The sequence below is a fragment of the Vipera ursinii genome (genome assembly GCF_947247035.1).
Source record: "Vipera ursinii genome assembly, chromosome: 5".
Taxonomy (NCBI): Eukaryota; Metazoa; Chordata; class Lepidosauria; order Squamata; family Viperidae; genus Vipera; species Vipera ursinii.
In genome coordinates, this window is record NC_139518.1 from 9,052,337 (window position 1) to 9,070,245 (window position 17,909).

The 17,909-nt window shown below is 43.3% G+C and overlaps 2 protein-coding genes across 2 annotated transcripts in view; one reads left to right on the forward strand and one right to left on the reverse strand.

Annotated features, from left to right (window-relative positions):
- Positions 1-17,909, forward strand: part of MCF2L2 (MCF.2 cell line derived transforming sequence-like 2) — a gene marked incomplete at its 5' end in the record, with an annotated part of 216,523 nt that overhangs the window by 40,053 nt on the left and 158,561 nt on the right. The window contains one exon of the mRNA XM_083363877.1: positions 10,576-10,659. Coding sequence (XP_083220003.1) covers positions 10,576-10,659 — 84 coding nt within the window. The remainder of the gene's footprint in view (positions 1-10,575; positions 10,660-17,909) is intronic.
- The window catches only part of ATP11B (ATPase phospholipid transporting 11B (putative)), a 412,741-nt gene that overhangs the window by 35,118 nt on the left and 359,714 nt on the right, over positions 1-17,909 (reverse strand). The gene's annotated exons all lie outside the window — the stretch shown is intronic.

Genomic DNA, 17,909 nt, shown 5'->3' on the forward strand with positions numbered 1-17,909 from the left:
AACTAGTCAAGGAGAGAAGCAACCTAGAACTAAGGAGAAACTTCCTGACAGTTAGAACAATTAACCAGTGGAACATCCTGCCTCCAGAAGTGGTGAATGCTCCAACACTGGAAGTTTTTAAGAGGAGACTGGCCAGCCATTTGCCTGAAATGGTATAGGGTTTCCTGCCTGAGCAGGGAGTTGGACTAGATGACCTCTAAGGTCCCTTCCAAATTATGATGATGACGATGATGATGGATCAAAAAGTCAAAATACACTATACATTACATAGTGTAAAACAGAGGTGGGGCTTCAGTCGGCTTCCTTTTTTTGACACACACACACACACACACACACACACACACACACACACACACCATCTGTGAATTAGCCAGTCCCTGGGTTGCTAGAATCCTTCAGCCATCTGAGTTCGATACAATTTTATTTTCTTCCAGTAGGGAAAAAATATGTTTAAATGAAAAGCCATCTGGCTAAAAGCAAATTTGGAGCCTCTATAGTGGTTTCTATTTTTACAAATGCTTTATGCATTTTTTTGGGAAACTGAGAATTCTATGTCAGCAGCCCTGGGGCTTGCTTGGAGGAGGAAGAAGAGAAAGCGAGCTCATCGCTTATTTTTTTTTTTTTAGGTCAAATGGATGTTTGGTGATTAGCTATGCCCATTAAGGCCGCTATTCTGGGAAAGTGCAACCCAGAGAGGCCATTTGTGAAAACACTCACAGGGTAAACACAAGAGGGACAGAATGAAGAACACATGAAGAGTTAGTACCACTTTATAATGCCCTGGTAAGACCATATCACCTCCAGTTTTGGTCACTCACACCACAATATAAAAAAGATGTTAAGACTCTACAAAGAGTTCAGAGAAGAGCAACCAAGGTGATTAGGGGACTGGGGGTCATATGAAGAACAGTTGCAGGAATATGGGTACGAAAAGAAGGACTAGGGGTGACATGATAGCAGTGTTCCAATATCTCAGGGGCTGCCCCAAAGAACGGGGTCAACCTATTCTCTGAAGCACCTGAAGCCAGGACAAGAAGCAACGGATGGAAACTAACCAAGGAGAGAAGCAACCTAGAAATAAGGAGAAACTTCATAACAGTGAGAACAATTAATCAGTGGAACGACTTGCCTCCAGACGTTGTGGGTGCTCCAACACTCTTAAGTTTTTAAGAAGAGATTGGACAACCATTGGTCTGAAATGGTACAAGGTTTTCCAGCTTGATCAGGGAGTTGGATTAAAAACCTCAAAGGTCCCTTCCAACTCTTATTATTCTGTTATTCTGGTGCTCTCAAACCTCCAGTGGGCCTCAAATGGTTAGCATCTTTGGTTTAACTCTTCTGCAGTGTATTGCTGAGTGCAAAATGGTGTGCATGTTGGAATGTGTAACAGAGTAGGATCATTACTAGAAAAATGCCTGAGTCCAGGACAGAGGGGAAAATGTAAAGGAGATCCGGAGTGATTCTGCCTTAATTAGGCTAGGTGTAAGCTGATCTTCATGGAAAAAGTCTATCTACTAGTAGGTAGTTCCTAAGAATCAACAATGACTCAATAGCTGGCTGGGGAATTCTGGGAGTTGAAGTCCACAGGTCTTAAAGTTGCCAAGGTTGGGTACCCCTGATTTAAATCATCTGTTATTTTCCTCTACTAGCAATAAACATCTTCCCAGAAATGCAAAGAGTCCTTGGCAATCTGAAACCTGTAAAACCTTTGGTGACATGCTTTGGTTTGTGGCTTCTTTCTATAACTGTGAAAAGTTGGGGGAGAAACATGAAGCAGGCCTAGGGGGTCCTGAATGGGATGACAGATTCACATGAGAATTTCTATGCTACTGTGACAACAGTTGTCAAAAGACCAGGATCATTAAATGATTCAGGTGCAGAAGACCAAGTCAGGATGGGGAGAAAGCTGACAGTTTATGGGGTTACTGGGTGGGTATAAGGTTTCTTGCCTTGCGCAGGGGGTTGGACTAGAAGACCCCCGAGGTCCCTTCCAGCCCTATGATTCTATACAGGTAGTCCTCGACTTACAACAGTTCATTTAGTGACTATTCAAAGTTACAACGGCACTGAAAAATTGACTTATGAGCATTTTTCACACTTATGACCGTTGCAGCATCCCCATAGTCATGTGATCTATCTTTGGATGCTTGACAATTGGTTCATATTTATGACGGCCGCAGTGTCCTGGGGTCATGAGATCCCCTTTTGCAACCTTCTGACAAGCAAAGTCAACAGGGAAGGCAGATTTAGTTAACAAGCGCGTTACTAACTTAACAACTGCAGTGATTCACTTAACAAATGTGGCGAGAAAAGTCGTAAAATGGAGCCAAACTCACTTGACAGATTTCTCACTTAGCAACATAAATGTTGGGCTTCGTTGTGGCTGTAAGATGAGGACTACCTGTATTTTATGATGCGCAGCTTCCACAACTTGTATTGCAACTGCAGTACCTCCAAGTGCCAGAATTGCTGGATTAAATTTACAACCTAGCTCCGAGGAAATGGCCTGAATTTATGTTTCAGGTTACAGGGCAGATGCATAATTTAATTTATTTGTTTGCGGTCACAGACCAAAGTACAAATACCACAAAAGGAAAACATAGAAAAAGTAAAATCATAGACAATTGGACACCAGAAGCCTTGGCTGAGAGGAATTACAACATTCCCCTCTAATAGTTACAGCTCTTAGAAAAAATTTAGAGACCTGAGAAGTAATATATGAGGAGCCATCCCCTAAACAATATAAGACCAAATTACTAGCATTGGGACCAGAAGGGTCTATTTTAAGGAGAGACAGTAATTTAGTTCTGCCTGTGTTATACATAGGGCAGTATAAAAAGACATGCTTCACAGTTTCAACCTCAGCCCTATCACAGGGGCATAATCGCTCGCTAATCGGGAGCCTCTTAAATCGCCCGTCGAGTAGTGCTGAGGGCAAGACATTGAAACGGGCTAGAGAGAAGACTCATCCTATACTTGGGGATAGTTAGAGTATAGAAGTATGAAGCCATCCTCAGTCCATAATTATGAGATTGGCTGAAGATCAGAGGGGAGCAGGTTTTGTTAGCTCTGGCTCTTAAATATTGCAAATCTATGTCTACAAGCCGTTGGACTACCCTAGATTGGGCATCCTTAAGGCCATAATCTCCCAAGGCATCACCCGAAAAACCTACCAGGTGGATTTTCTTCCTCAGCTCCCTCTCCCAACGAGAAGTATGAGGGTCAGCAAACACCAGGGACAGGTAGCTACCTGGGACTGCCGAGAAGAGCACCCGAAACCACCAGGCAGATGCATAAATTCAGCTTGAGTCAATTCACGATTGGTGGACAATTTGGTCAATGGTGGACGCAAGGGAGAGGTTTAGAGGTCAGGTTAAACAATTGGCACTTTCTCAGGTTCCCAAGCAGACATTCAAAGCTTCACTCTCTTCACTGAGAGATTAGAAATAAGAGTTGTAAATTCAGGGCAACTTTGCCACCTTTAAATGAAAAACCAAGCAGATACACACAATATAGAAAACTGTAGATCTGGAGTTACAGGAAGACAGTTGCTGTGTTTATATAGCATGCTTCCACCAAGGAAATAAATCTTAGGATGGCTGTTATCAGTCATAAATTATCCAGGCATATTTTAACACAATGCTGCCTATTGCCTGACTCTGCTCAGAATCATCTAAAGGAGTATTTGTCAATCTTGCAATGCTGGCTGGGGAATTCTGGGAGCTGAAGTCCAGATACCTTACAGTTGCTATGGTTGAGAAACACTGATCTAAAAGAACCGGAGCTGTGCAAATTGAATATTGTAATAGCAATAGAAATAGCATTTAGATTTATATATCATTCCACAGGGCTTTACAGGACTCTGGATAATATACAGAGTAAGCATATTTGCCCCCAATAATCTGGGTCCTCATTTTACCGCCCTTGGAAGGATGGAAGGCTGAGTCAACCTTGAGCCAGCCAAGATCGAACCCCTGGCAGTGGGCAGAGTTAACCTGCAATACTACATTCTAACCACTGCACCATCATGGCTCCTTATAATATGCAGCTTATAATACTCATAGGATAAATTTATTCCAATTGCAGGGTGGGTGCAGAGTCCTTATACTGTAGTATTAAGTTATAATTTAAATCAGTGTTTTTCCATCTTAGCAATATTAAGATGTGCAGACGTCAACTCTCAGAAATCGCCATCCAGCATGGTGGCTTGGGAATTCTGGGAGTTGTAATCCATGCATTTTATCATTGCTGAAAAATGAATTAAAATATAAATTGTTTTGGTTTTTACTGAGACAACCCATCAGAGCCAGGGTCTGGACCTTGCTCTCTTTCTGCCAAAATAATTAACATTTTTCTATTTTAATTTATTTATTATAATGCAAGACCTTTCCTAATTCTAAGCTGCTTTGCTGATACTGCTGATTACATATTGTGATATTTTATTATTATTATTATTATTATTATTATTATTATTATTATTATTATTATTATTAAAGATTTTTCTTTTTATAAGTTCTTTCACTGGATATAGTTGCATCGGCAGAAAACTGACCCCGGTTTACATCTCTGTCTGATTTTGCTGCAGATTTTTCTGAAACCCAAGAATAAGGAAATAACTTCCTTACTAATAAAAGAAGATATTATAAATGCAGGCGTGGATGTGCTATTTTTAAAGGAATGCACTGAAGCGTAAAAATTGGGCCATCTTACACGGTTCTTTTCTCTAGCTTCCCGGAGGTTTCCATTAATTTCAGAATATATTATGATAATCCAGCTGGTGGAAGACAGCAGCTATGTTAAATGACCCAGATTTTTTTTGCTGGAGTCATGGGGTGAGTGGGATAGTAGGACAGTTCGGAGAAAAAGTGTCGGAAGCTAAAATTATTGCTTTAAATATGCAGTGAAGCTTACAAACATTTCCTTTACCTATCAAGCAAGTGACAATTGCGTAGACAACGCTTGCTCTGACATTTTTTTAAGCAAAGGTGGAAAAAAATTAACACATCTTGAATGAGCAGCAAAATCTAGAAATTTCATTATGTATTTTTTTTTCCTTCCCTTGAATTTTGGGGAGGAACAGGTTGTTTTTTTCTTTTTCTTTTAAACTACATTTACTGTCACACTTTCTCCAGATAGTTATTCAAGCTTAGCAAAATAACAGAACTGGAAGGGACCTTAGAGGTTTTCTAGTTTAACCTCTTGCTCAAGCAGGAAACCCTATTGTCAGGACCTACCCCAAACCACATCTTAGGAAGACAAAATTCTTGGAGTCAAATCTATTCCAAAAAGAATCTTTACTATGACATGCTTGGCTGTAGGAAAAGAGACAGGACTTAATATTATCCCATGAAGTAAACCCTTATAAAGAGTTCCTGGCTTAACCCCCCTTAACCCCATTTGGTCAGTCCCCCATCCTTTCTCTCGTATCATCCATCTCGTGGGAAAAAGGAACTTAGGACCCTTCATGTTTATTGCTTTCTTCCGTGACAAAAGCCAGATGCTAGCCCCCCCTTTTGTTTCCCCAGTTCAAAAGGCTTCTCCTTTCCTTTGAAATGCCTAATACCGGTTCAATACACATCTATCCTCTTCTCTTCGGGAGATGGCAGAATCCATGGAATAATGTTTGAAACATTCCATTTATGAATATGATATAAATGGATTCTGACACCTATATTATTTCAGACAAATGGTTGTCCAATCTGTTCTTGAAAATTTCCAGTGTTGGAGCAACCATTACTTCTGGAGGCAAGCTGTTCTACTGATTAATTGTTCTCTCAGGAAATTCCTCCTAATTCTAGGTTGCTTCTCTCCTTGATTAGTTTCCATCTTTTGCTTCTTCCCCTGGCTTCAGGCACTTTGGACAATAGATTGAAACCTTCCCCCCTTCTTTATATTGCAACACTGCTATCATGTCATCATCTCTAGTCCTTCTTTTCCTTAAACCAGACATATCTAGTTCCTGCAATCCTCTGTACATTTTCTTGAAGACTTGAAGGCTAGCAGACAAGATTACTGTTCTTTGATCAGCTAGATCAGGGGTCTTCAAACTTGGCCCTTTTATGACTTCTGGACTTCCACAATCCCATAATTCCTAGAAAGAGTGCAGAGAAGAGCAACAAAGATGATTAGGGGACTGGAGGCTAAAACATATGAAGAACGGTTGCAGGAATTGGGTATGTCTAGTTTAATGAACAGAAGGACGAGGGGTGACATGATAGCAGTTTTCCAATATCTCAGGGGCTGCCACAACGAAGAGGGAGTCAAGCTATTCTCCAAAGCACCTGAAGGCAGGACAAGAAGCAACCGATGGAAACTAACCAAGGAGAGAAGCAACCTAGAACTAAGGAGAAATTTTCTGACAGTTAGAACAATTAATCAATGGAACAACCTGCCTCCAGAAGCTGTGAATGGATGTTTTTAAGAAGAGACTGGACAGCCATTTGTCTGAAATGGTATAGGGTTTTCTGCCTGAGCAGGGGGTTGGACTAGATGACCTTGAAGGTACCTTCCAACTACTTCTTCTTCTTCTTCTTCTTCTTCTTCTTCTTCTTCTTCTTCTTCTTCTTCTTCTTCTTCTTCTTATTATTATTATTATTATTATTATTATTATTATTATTATTATTATTATTATTATTATTATTATTATTAAACTTTTATCCATAAAACATGAAACTCAGTCAACTGAACACTCAAATTGACAGGCTGATGGTTGACACGGGTTGCTGCCAGCATCCTAGTTATCAACCAAGTATCTCCTTAAAATGTAAGATGTTCCGATTAGCGCAGTTTTTTGTAGCTTTGCTGGAGTTATTGCAGGAAGCTGCAATTTCTTGATGTATTTTGCAAAGTTTTTGGACATAGTTCCCAGTACCCCAATGACAATGGGTATCACTGTTACACATTTCATCCATAATTGTGCAGTTTCGATGGCCAGGTCGTGGTATTTCATAATTTTCCCCAGTTCTTTTTCTTAGACTCATGATGATGATGATGATGATGATGATGATGATGATGATGATGATGATGATGATGTAAGTCCTCGGATTTCTTTTTACAACCTTTTTGTGGCAGTCATTGTCATGGTTGTGAATTAAAACCTCTTGTTTGCCCTGGGCCATTTTTGCTGTAAACGGAAAATTAATGCTAGCAAAAACATCATAAAACACAGCCGTGACACTGTAGGACTCTGCAAATGGCCATAATTCTGGGTCAGCTGCCTGAGATGTGGTCATGTGACTTAGGGGGGCAAAGCCATCGGAACTTGATCATAAGTACCTTTGGCAAGAGGTCTATTGTAACCTCAAATGAGATTATGAAATGAGCAATAAATCAAGGACTACAGTTGTACGTCAAGGACTAGCTTGAGCCCTGAGCCATGCTGGTGCAGTGGTTAGAATGCAGTATTGCAGGCTAACTGACTGCTAACTGCCAGGAGTTCAATCCCCACTGGCTCAAGGTTGACTCAGCCTTCCATCCTTTCGAGGTCGGTAAAATGAGGACCCAGATTGTAAACTGCTGAAGGCTGTAAAGCTCTACAAAGTGGTATATAAGTCTAAATGCTACCCCAAAGGATTGAGAACCTATCCTTTGAGGGAGGTTGTTAACCGTGATGCATTGTTATTGCAGCAGACCTGTCTCCTCTCTGCCTCTTTGCAATGAGCTTTATCATGCTGTAGAGCAGAGTTTCTCAATTTCAGCAAATTTAGGATGGGAGAGCCTCAACTTCCAGAATTCCCTAGGCAGTTTGAGAAACACTGCTGGAGAGGAACCTGGAGATAATCTTGGAGAAGATATGCAGAGGCCCTCAGCAAAACATGAGCTCAGTCTGGGAAAACCAGACATTGTGAGAAAGAAATTCAAGATTTCCCCACCTTGACTGACTTTGGTATAAGATGGAGCAAAGGGAAATTGCCTAATTAGATTGTTATTATAGCCTCCGTTTATTAAGTAGAGCTCCGTTTTTGCTTGTGGTGTCCATTTTCTGATCAGACCTCCTTTGAAGGGCTGATAGATGCTTTTCCAAATAATGAGAAAAAGCATTGTAAGTTCCAGTTGCCCTAGGACAGGGCTAGGCAACCTTGGCTGTTTTATGACTCATGGACTTCAACTCCCAGAATGGCTCAGGAATTCTGGTAGCTGAAGTCCACGAGTCATAAAAGAGCCAAGGTTGCCTAGCCCTGCCCTAGGATGACTCAAAAGAAACATGGCAGCCCACCTTTGCTTTAAAGCAAGCAGGGATTCTTTACATCATGTAGTGTACAATTCAGAACAGACATCAAGAGATTTTGTGAGGTAGGTGGGTTTGTCACCAGACAATAATGACTCAAGGGAATGTGCTGACTAGGAAGAAACCACCACAAGTCAAGAAAGACAAAATTATCCTATCCCTGTCTAAGGATAAAATTCAGGGTTTCTGATGTGGTATTCATACAAAAAAAAAAGTTGGCAAGGAAGCAGAGAAAGAGAGAGAAACATGTATAGTTACTTTTTCTCTCGCTCATCATGCTAAGAGTCAAAATGGAGTGTAGGCAGCTCCCCCCGGGCTTCCCTGTACACATATGTATACACTTGGTCCTCGACTTATGACAATTGAGCCCAACATTTCTGCTGCTAAGTGAGACAGTTGTTAAATGTGTTTTGCCCATCTTACGTCTTCCCTCAGTTGTTCAGTGAATCACTTTAGTAACATGGCTAAGTGAATCTGACTTCCATATTGACTTTGCTTGTCAGAAGGTCGCAAAAGGTGATCATGTGACCCCAGGACACTGCCACCATCATAAATATGTGTCAGTTGCCAAGCACCTGAATTTTGATCATGTGACCGTATGGGGGGGGAGTTCTGGACAACTTGCCGTAGCCATCTAACCGCAGCCATCTTGCCGCAGTCAAATTTCCATGGCCATCTCGTCACAGCCAAATTGCCACGGGGCAACTCGCTGCCAGACAATCTGTGTGGGATAGCTCAACATGATGAATGTTATCTGCCATTGTTTTTTTATACATTATTTCCATTTGTGTCAATGGAAATAATGTTGAAGAAACAGTGGCAAATAACATTTATCACACTGAGTTATCCCGCGTGGACTTATCCCATGGTGAGTTGGCCGTGGAGAGTTTGTCCTGTGGAGAGTTGGCTGTGGTGAGATAGCTGTGGTGACATGGCCACGGTGAGTTGTCCCATTCCGCCGTGAGGCTATGTCATAGATCTACCCATGGACCCCTCCTTGGCCACGAGTTCAGAGGAAGAGGTTGACTTTGAGTCAGCACAGGAAAGCACGGAGCATAGTCTTGGTCAGGATCGGGGCTCGGAGAGTGCTAGCCTGATGGAGCAGCCTCAGCTGCAGCAAGTTGGCCAGGAGGCTCCAGCCAAGGACTGGGAGCAGCTGCCACCCATTAGCAGTGAGGGAGTCCACACCTCCTCCTGTTCCAAGGACACATAGAGCAAAGAGGAGACAGGCACAATGCCGGTCAGCGAGATTACTCGTAAGGAGGCAACCTCGCCTCTCATGGAGGGCTGCATCAGCATTGCCTACTTAATCCCTGAGGAATTGAGTTTTGCTGGAACAACATGCCCAGTTCTGTGCCTTGTGTGCTCATGTCATGTATCCTGACCTGTTTGATTTGTGGATTGCTTTCCTGGATTTTGTGTGTGCCCATTGGACTCTGTTACCCAGTGACCCTTGCAGTACTGAGCTCAGAATCCAGACCTCTGCAAGAGGTGCTTTCTGATGATCTCTCTCTCTCTCTCTCTCTCTCTCTCTCTCTCTCTCTCTCTCTCTCTCTCTCTCTCCTCTTTCTTCTCTCTCTCTCTCTCTCTCTCTCTCTCTCTCTCTCTCTCTCTCTCTCTCTTGAATAAACACCTGTAGAGCTTTTGCTGTATGTGTGGGGGCAGCAGGGCAACCCAGGCTGCTGCAACACTCATAAGTGTGATAAATGGTCATAAGTCACTTGTAATTTCAAATGGTCACTAAACAAAAAGTTATAAGTCAAGGACTACTTGTATCCATTTTTGCACATTTTCACTGCAGAACATCTATGGGTGGAGAGAATTGAGTTTTGCCATGCCCTGAAATCTTACGTCCTTTGGAGCAGGAATTAAGGAGGAATGCATTAAATGCCCAATAAAAGCATAATCACAATATTTTCATACATTTCTGGAAAAAAAATAGCACATCTGTTGCCTGGATGGGGTCCAGCACGCGATTGCTCAACACAGGCGAGGCTGTTTCACAGAACTGGGATAACACTTGCTTTATCTTATAAGAAAGAGCCACAAGTTGTTTTGTGCCGGAAGGCCACCCGGCCAACACCCTGAAGTTTGATTTATGATTTGTTCTGCACAACTGCAAAGGCAACACACTGGAGAAATGAAAGTAAAGATGCTGCTTCTTCGTCAACAAGATTTTGCATGCAAGGGTCAGGTGGGGGATGAAGGGGGCTGGAACTCAAGTGACAAAAGCCAGAGGTGAAAACATGGCCCAAACTGTCAACAAACCAGGAATTCACATCTGAGTATCTCCCTTGTATGGCTGGGTTATGGCGTAATTCCTCTGTCTCTCTTCCCTTCTTGTACAGATGAAATAATGCAACAGGAGATCAGGCCTGTCACGGCGGTGGAGATCATTGAACAACTGCACCGACAGTTTGCCATTTTGTCAGGTAAGATCAAGGCTTCAGTGGCCTCGATATTTCCCATCTTTTTCTTGGCAGTGAAAACGATCAGTGGAATGACTTGCCTTCAGAAGTTGTGGGTACTTCAACACCGGTTGTCCCAAAGTTGCTTTTTCAGGAGGCAACTGGACTTTCTTGTTTTTCTTTGAAGACTTTTCCCTTCTCATCCAAGAAGCTTCTTCAGTTCTGACTGGATGATGGGGAACGGAAGGATTTATTCTTCTTGTAGACAGCTGGTCATTTGCATTCTTTGAGAGAGTCGTTGAGGGCACCTGGAGGTTTATCTGTGCCCTCAGGGTCACCTGAGCAGTGCAAATGGGTGTGTCCCTTCACTGTTGAAGACAGGCACAGGCTGTTGGGGATGAGTCTGCGTTGTCTGCATCTCAAACTGAAGTGCAAATGGTTCCTGTAGTCTGCAACATTTTCTGGAAATCCATTCATGCTCCCGCACCATTCGAAGGGCATTCGTCCCAAACTGCATAGCTAAATGTCTATGGACTGAGAATCTCCATAGACACCCAACACTGGGAGTTTTTAAGAAGAGACTGGACAACCATTTGTCTGAAAGCAGAGGTTTGGACTAGAAGACCTCCACGGTCCCTTCCAACTCTGTTATTCTGTTACAACTTCTGTTATGCCCTTTTTTCAAGCGATGGGTATGTCACACATTCTGCTAACCATCTTCTGTTAATGGAAATGAGTCTTTTTTTTTTAACGAAAGTGAAATTGAAGCTTTTATGGCATCCATTAAACAGATGTACATCATTGCAGTTTTCCGATAACGGAGAACTCTGCTGGGATTTGCATAAGCCCAACCCCTTACACCCTGCAGCCAATCTCACTATATTAATTTTCTTGGAATCATTATACACAGTCCTCACTTAATGAACAGTGAATTAGTGATAGTTTGGAGTTATGAAGGACCCCCCCCCCAAATACTTGTGATGGCTGCAATACTCCCCTCTCCCCCCCTGCGCGCTTTTTAGGTGCTTTGCTATCACCTTGCCTTTACCCCCAGTTGCATTATTCATTAGTCACAGAACTGTGATTCACTGTTTGTAATGGTTTTTTGGCCAGTTTCCACCAAAACAAACCCCCCATAGGAATACATGGATTCTCTTAATGACCATGATGTTTGCTTAACGATTGGTGTGTTCACTTAACAACCATGGCCTTTGCTTAATAACCACTGCAAGAAAAGTTGTAAAATTGAGTCCAGTCACATGAGAGCCTTGATTTATGTCCATCATGACTTACGACAGAAATTCCAGGCTCTGTTATGGTTATAAGTTGAGAACTATCTATATTGGATACCTCTTCCTCTTGTTAACTGAAATAGATATCGAATACCTGGAGAACCTGTTTATTTGATGAATAAAATATATGCTTAGATACCTCGAGTCAAGCTAGTAATTACATGGACTAGCTCAGGGGTAGGCAACCTTGGCTCTTTTATGACTCGTGGACTTCAACTCCCAGAATTCCTGAGCCAGCATGGCTGGCTCAGGAATTCTGGGAGTTGAAGTCCACGAGTCATAAAAGAGCCAAGGTTGCATACCCCTGGACTAGCTCATGCTGTTTTCTTGGTAATAATAGGTAAGGCCACACCTGGCATACTGCATCCAGTTTTGCTCACCACGATGTAAAAAAAGATGTTGAGAATCTAGATAGAGTGCAGAGAAGAGCAACAAAGATGATCAGGGGACTGGAGGCTAAAACATATAAGGGACGGTTGCTGGAATTGGGTATGTCTAGTCCAGGGGTAGGCATCCTTGGCGCTTTTATGACTCATGGACTTCAGCTCCCAGAACTCCTGAGCCATAGCTGGCTCAGAAATTCTGGGAGTTGATGTCCATGAGTCATAAAAGCGCCAAGGTTGCCTACCCCTGGACTAGTCTAATGAAGAGAAGGATGAGGGGTGACATGATAGTGTTCCAGTATCTCAGAGGTTGCCAGAAAGAACAGGGGGTCAACCTATTCTCTGAAGCACCTGAAGGCAGGACAAGAAGCAATGGAGGGAAACTAACCAAGGAGAGAAGCAACCTAGAACTAAGGAGAAACTTCCTGACAGGGAGAACGATTAATCAGTGGAACAACCTGCCTGCAGAAGTTGTGAATGCTCAATGCTAGAAGTTTGTAAGAAGAGATTGGACAACCTTTTGTTTAAAAGGGTATAGGGTTTCCTGCCTGAGCAGGGGGTTGGACTGGAAGACCCCCCCCAAGGTCTTCTATTCTAATTTGAAATGAGCTTGCCTTTCTTTCTTCAAGGGTTTCTTAGGCTAGCCTACTGACTTAGAATTTCCCAGGTGTCGCTTATCTGTATCCTAACCATGTTCAACCCTGCTTATTTTCTTGGAGATCAATCAAGGCTGACTAAATACTGCCACCTGCTGTGCCATTTGGGTACTATCAGCAGTTATAGTTCCCTGAAAAAGCCTTAGCCCAGACATGTCAAACACAAGGCCAGGGGGCCGGATCCGGCCCGCGAAGTGGTTTCATGTGGCCCGCGAAGCCATCCTGGAAACAGTGAGGGAACGGCCCCCACTGCCTTGGCCCTGGCCCAGAGACCCTCCTTCTGCCAGAGACCCTCAGATCTGTCCCACTCCTGCCCAGGCCCCCATAGGCACCCTTGATACGAACGATGTAGAGCTGGCCACGCCCACCCAGTAGGCCATACGCACTCTAGCCACACCCACCCAGTAGGCCACGCCCACCCTGGCCATACCCACCCGGCCCCCTGAGGGCAACTGCAATGCTGATGCGGCCCTCAATGAAATTGAGCTTGACACCCCTGCCTTAGCCTCTCTTTTAGATTTTCCTGAATTATTAATCTCTTTCACAGTGGATGTTATCAGGGCTTCATGAAGCTCCTGCCAAACAAATGGCATCTGAGGGAACAAATTATACCAGCCTTTGGTCTTGTTGCCTGCATGTCAGAGACAAAGTCACCCGTCACATGCAACGTGGCCAGTGTGAAAAAGTTAATTATCCCCCAGCCAGTTATTCCAAGGACAGATAGTTCTCAACTAACCACCTTTCCTTTAGTGGTCGTTCAGAGTTACAAAAGCATGGGAAAAAGTGACTTCCGATTTGTTTTTTTAAACACAACCATTGCAGCTTCCTCCATGGTCACTTGATCAAAATTCAGGGGCTCAGCAACTGCATGGACTTATGACAGGGCAACTTTTCCAGCTGGCTGCTGGCAAGCAGTCAATGGGGTGGGGGGAAGCCAGATTTGCTTCACTGCGTGAGTCACAACAACTGCAATGATTTCCTTAACAACTGTGGCAAAAAAAGGGTCATAAAATGGGGTGCAGCTCACGTAACGGCTATCTTGCTTAGCAATGGAAATTCTGCACTCAACTGTGGCCCTAAGTCTGTAAATGGGGTAACTAGGGGTACTTCTGTGAGTATCACATTAAACAATTGTGCCTGATTTGGACCAGCCCTTTTTGAGTAAATTTCACCAAGTTTTACTTTCTCTCATCACAGTGAACTTCTCACCACATAGAACCAGGGGTCTTGAAACTTGGCCCTTTTATGACTTGTGGACTTCAACTCCCAGAATTCCTCAGCCAGGCACCCATTTGCACTGCAGATAAACCTCCAGGTGCCCTCAACGACTCTCTCAAAGAATGCAAATGACCAGCTGTCTGCAAGGAGTATAAATCCTTCCTGTTTTACAGAACAAACTCTGATTTGAACAGGGCATGCCAGGTCTCCAGAAGACCCCTTACATAGACTCTGGAGACCTGGCATGCCCTGTTCAAATCAGAGTTTGTTCTGTAAAACAGTCTAAAAAAGGTTAATCGTTGCTAAATCTCTAGGATTTCATGGATCCATAATCAGAGACGTAATCCTGAAGTGGCCAAAAAATTGGGATGGCGGTGAATCTTCCAAGCGGGGATATCCTATCAAAATCACTAGAAGAATACAGCAGGTCCTTGGCTTATGTCCAGCGGCTTCAAAAATGAGACATGCTGGGGAAAAAAAGACACCCATCCTTCCCAACTCTAGAATTAATAGCAGGAGGCTGAATGGAACAGCACAGCTTTTACCCTTCCCTGTGTGGCAAGCTTCCAGTTGCTTCTAATTTCCAAAATGTGTATTCCGTGTCTTCTTGGACTGCAAATGAACCGAGAGAGTTGACGAAAAGAGAAAAGCAGAGAATTGGGGAAAGGTGAATGTCCTCCTTCCCCCCTCCGGCAGATAACACCCAGGGGGAGGGCCTTCTCAGTGGGTGTGCCTGCCCTCTGGAACCAGCTGCCCGTGGAGTTGAGGACTGCCCCCGACCTTTGTTCATTCCGCCGGGACCTGAAGACCTGGCTCTTTGAGCTTTCTGGTCCAGGCTGAGAGTTTTTAATTGGGGGTTTTATATTTTTCAGGGATCAAATTTAATTATTTTTAATTGTTTTTAACTATTGCATTGTATTGACGTTTTTAATTACCTTGTGAACCGCCCTGAGTCCTACGGGAAAAGGGCGGTATATAAATTCAATAAACTTAAACTTAATCTTAAACTCCCCTTTTCCCTCTTCCCTTAAGCACACCCTGATCTGGCCCTTTGTACTCTGAATGAAGTTCCATCGTATTCCATCATCATTCATATTTAATGATATTCCCAAGCAACACAGAGATGCCATCAACTCTGCTGGCTCCTTTCGTTCTGTGCACCAACGCAGGACTATATATCAGCTGCTGCTGCTGCTGTTTTTATTTTTTGCTGAGCTCACTTTCCCAAAATACAGCTCAACCCTTTCCCCCCCTCCTTTGTTCAGTACCAGTCGTGTCCACAAGGTGTCAGTGGTGCCCTCCTTTTCCCCCCCTTTTTCTTGTCTTTTTTTTTTCTTTTCTTCCCCTGCATAGACAACACTTCCCTGCAAGCATCAAGCTATTATATGAATATCATCATATTATCCACCTGGAAGATCATACAAATTAGGTATTTCCAGACTGAAAGCTCTTTGGAGGTATCAATACAAATGTTGTGTTCTTATTTCAACTTCCTTCTGCTAACAGTTGTTCTTTGACAAAAAAGAAAAGGCAAAAGTGTTGGGGAAACAAGAGGATTGGAGGCAGTCCTCGACTTACAACACTTCATTTAGTGACCGTTCGAAGTTACATTGGCACTGAAAAAAAGTGGCTTATGGCCATTTTTCGGAGACGGCCATTGTAGCATCCCTATGGTCACATGATCAAAACTCGGATGCTTGGCAACTGACTCATACATAAAATGGCTGCAATGTCCTGGGGTGATTTTGCAACCATCTGACAAGCAAAGTCAATGGGGAGGGCAGATAGCAATAGCACTTAGACTTATATGCCGCTTCACAGTCCTCTCTAAGCGGTTTACAGAGTTAGCATATTTGCCCCCCACCCCACCCCCAAGAATCTGGGTCCTCATTTTACCGACGAAGGATGAGTCAACCTTGAGCCAGTGATAATCGAACTGCTGACAGCCGGTAGTCAAAAGGAGTAGCCTGCAGTACTGCATTCTAACCACGGTGCCACCATGACTCCTAACAGTGTAACTAATTTAACAACTGCAGTGATTCATGTAACAACTGTGGCAAGAAAGATCGTAAAATGGGGCAAAATTCACTTAAATGTTTCACTTAGCAACAGAAATGCTGGACTCAGTTGTGGTTGTAAGCCAAGGACTACCTGTAAAGTGTATGAACAAGTTCATCCAGAGCAAAGGAGGGTGGCTATAGGTTAAAAATCTGGCTTGAGGGCATCTTAATAGACCATCTTTGATCCTTAATGATATGCTGCCATACTGCCAGCAGAAGCAGATTGCTTTAATCTCTGTGCATACAAATAGTCCTTGATTTACAGCCAGAATAGGGATCAGAATTTCCATTGCTAAACAAGGTGGTTGTTAACTGAGTCACACCTGAGTGCTGGTAGAAAGCTACAAAGGCCCATGGAAATTTTTGATTTGAATGAAAACCCTGGACAAAGGAAGCAGCAGTTAAACCAGCTTGTTTATAGCAATAGCACTTAGACTCACCTACTGCTCCATAGTGCTTTGCAGTCATCTCTAAGCAGTTTACAAAGTCAGCATATTGTCCCCCAACAATCTGGGTCCTCGTTTTACTGACCTCAGAAGGATGGAAGGCGGAGTCAACCTTGAGCCGGTGAGAATCGAACTCCTAGCAGTGGGCAGGGTTTGCCTGCAATACTGCACTCTAACCACTGTGCCACCACAGCTCTGATGTTGCTTATGCACATCCCAACTTAATTGATGAGGTCCCTTCCATATAGTCCTATCAACCCCTCCGATAGATTTGCTGCATAATTGTCCATAATCTGATCCTTCAGCAGTTCCAATGGTGCACCCATCACCACCATAACCCTCTACTTTGCTGCCGGTTTGCTCCTCTTCTCTTTCCTTTCACCTTTCCCAGCCTCAGAGCTTTCTCCAGCAAGTTGGATCATCCCATAAGGTCGATCACTGAGGTCTGGTCATTTGTGCCTCAAGTGAGAACTGTAAACTGATTTCTTTGAAGGTCCTTGGGTTTTTGTTTTTTTTCTCTTGACCACCCAATTTAATGCTACGCAAATATCTTAAGACTTCATTTTCCAGAATTCCCCATCCACGTGGCTTAAAACCCATCTGAATCCAAGGCGCTTTTCCAAAAGGCAGCTGGACGTTCCTGGTTTGGTTTGGTTTCTTTCTTTGAAAACATTTTGCTTCTCATCCAAGAGGCTTCTTCAGATCTTCCAAGAAAATCCAGTGGCCTTTTGGAAAAGCACCTTGGGACAATCATGACCTGGCTCTCCATAGACAATCCATCTAAATCCTGCCAGTTGGGGAAAGCAGACATATTAGCAGTCTCAGAGAACTGCTTAGTACAAAACTGTTTTGCACAATTATTGCTATCTTTGCTTATCTGACTTTGACTCTCCTATGTGAACACCAGAGGCAGCAGCTCTGCACTGCAGGATCATTAGAAAGGGATGTTACATAACCTCAGCCTGAAACTAAAATCTCAGATTAGTACAATTCCATTTTCGGTGCTCGCCCACAATCACTCAGACCGCAGAGGTCATCAAAGCAAGTCCAGTCTCTGTGTTGACCGCCAGGAACTTCATCCTTGCTTTCTGTGTATAATCACAAGTCTTTTGGAACTTCCAGACAATCCTTTGGCTTACACGCCACATATTTTTACAGCGTCTCATGGGGTCCCCAGTTTTTAATCTGATCCTGTTTGAATCTTCTGTTAACTTTCCTC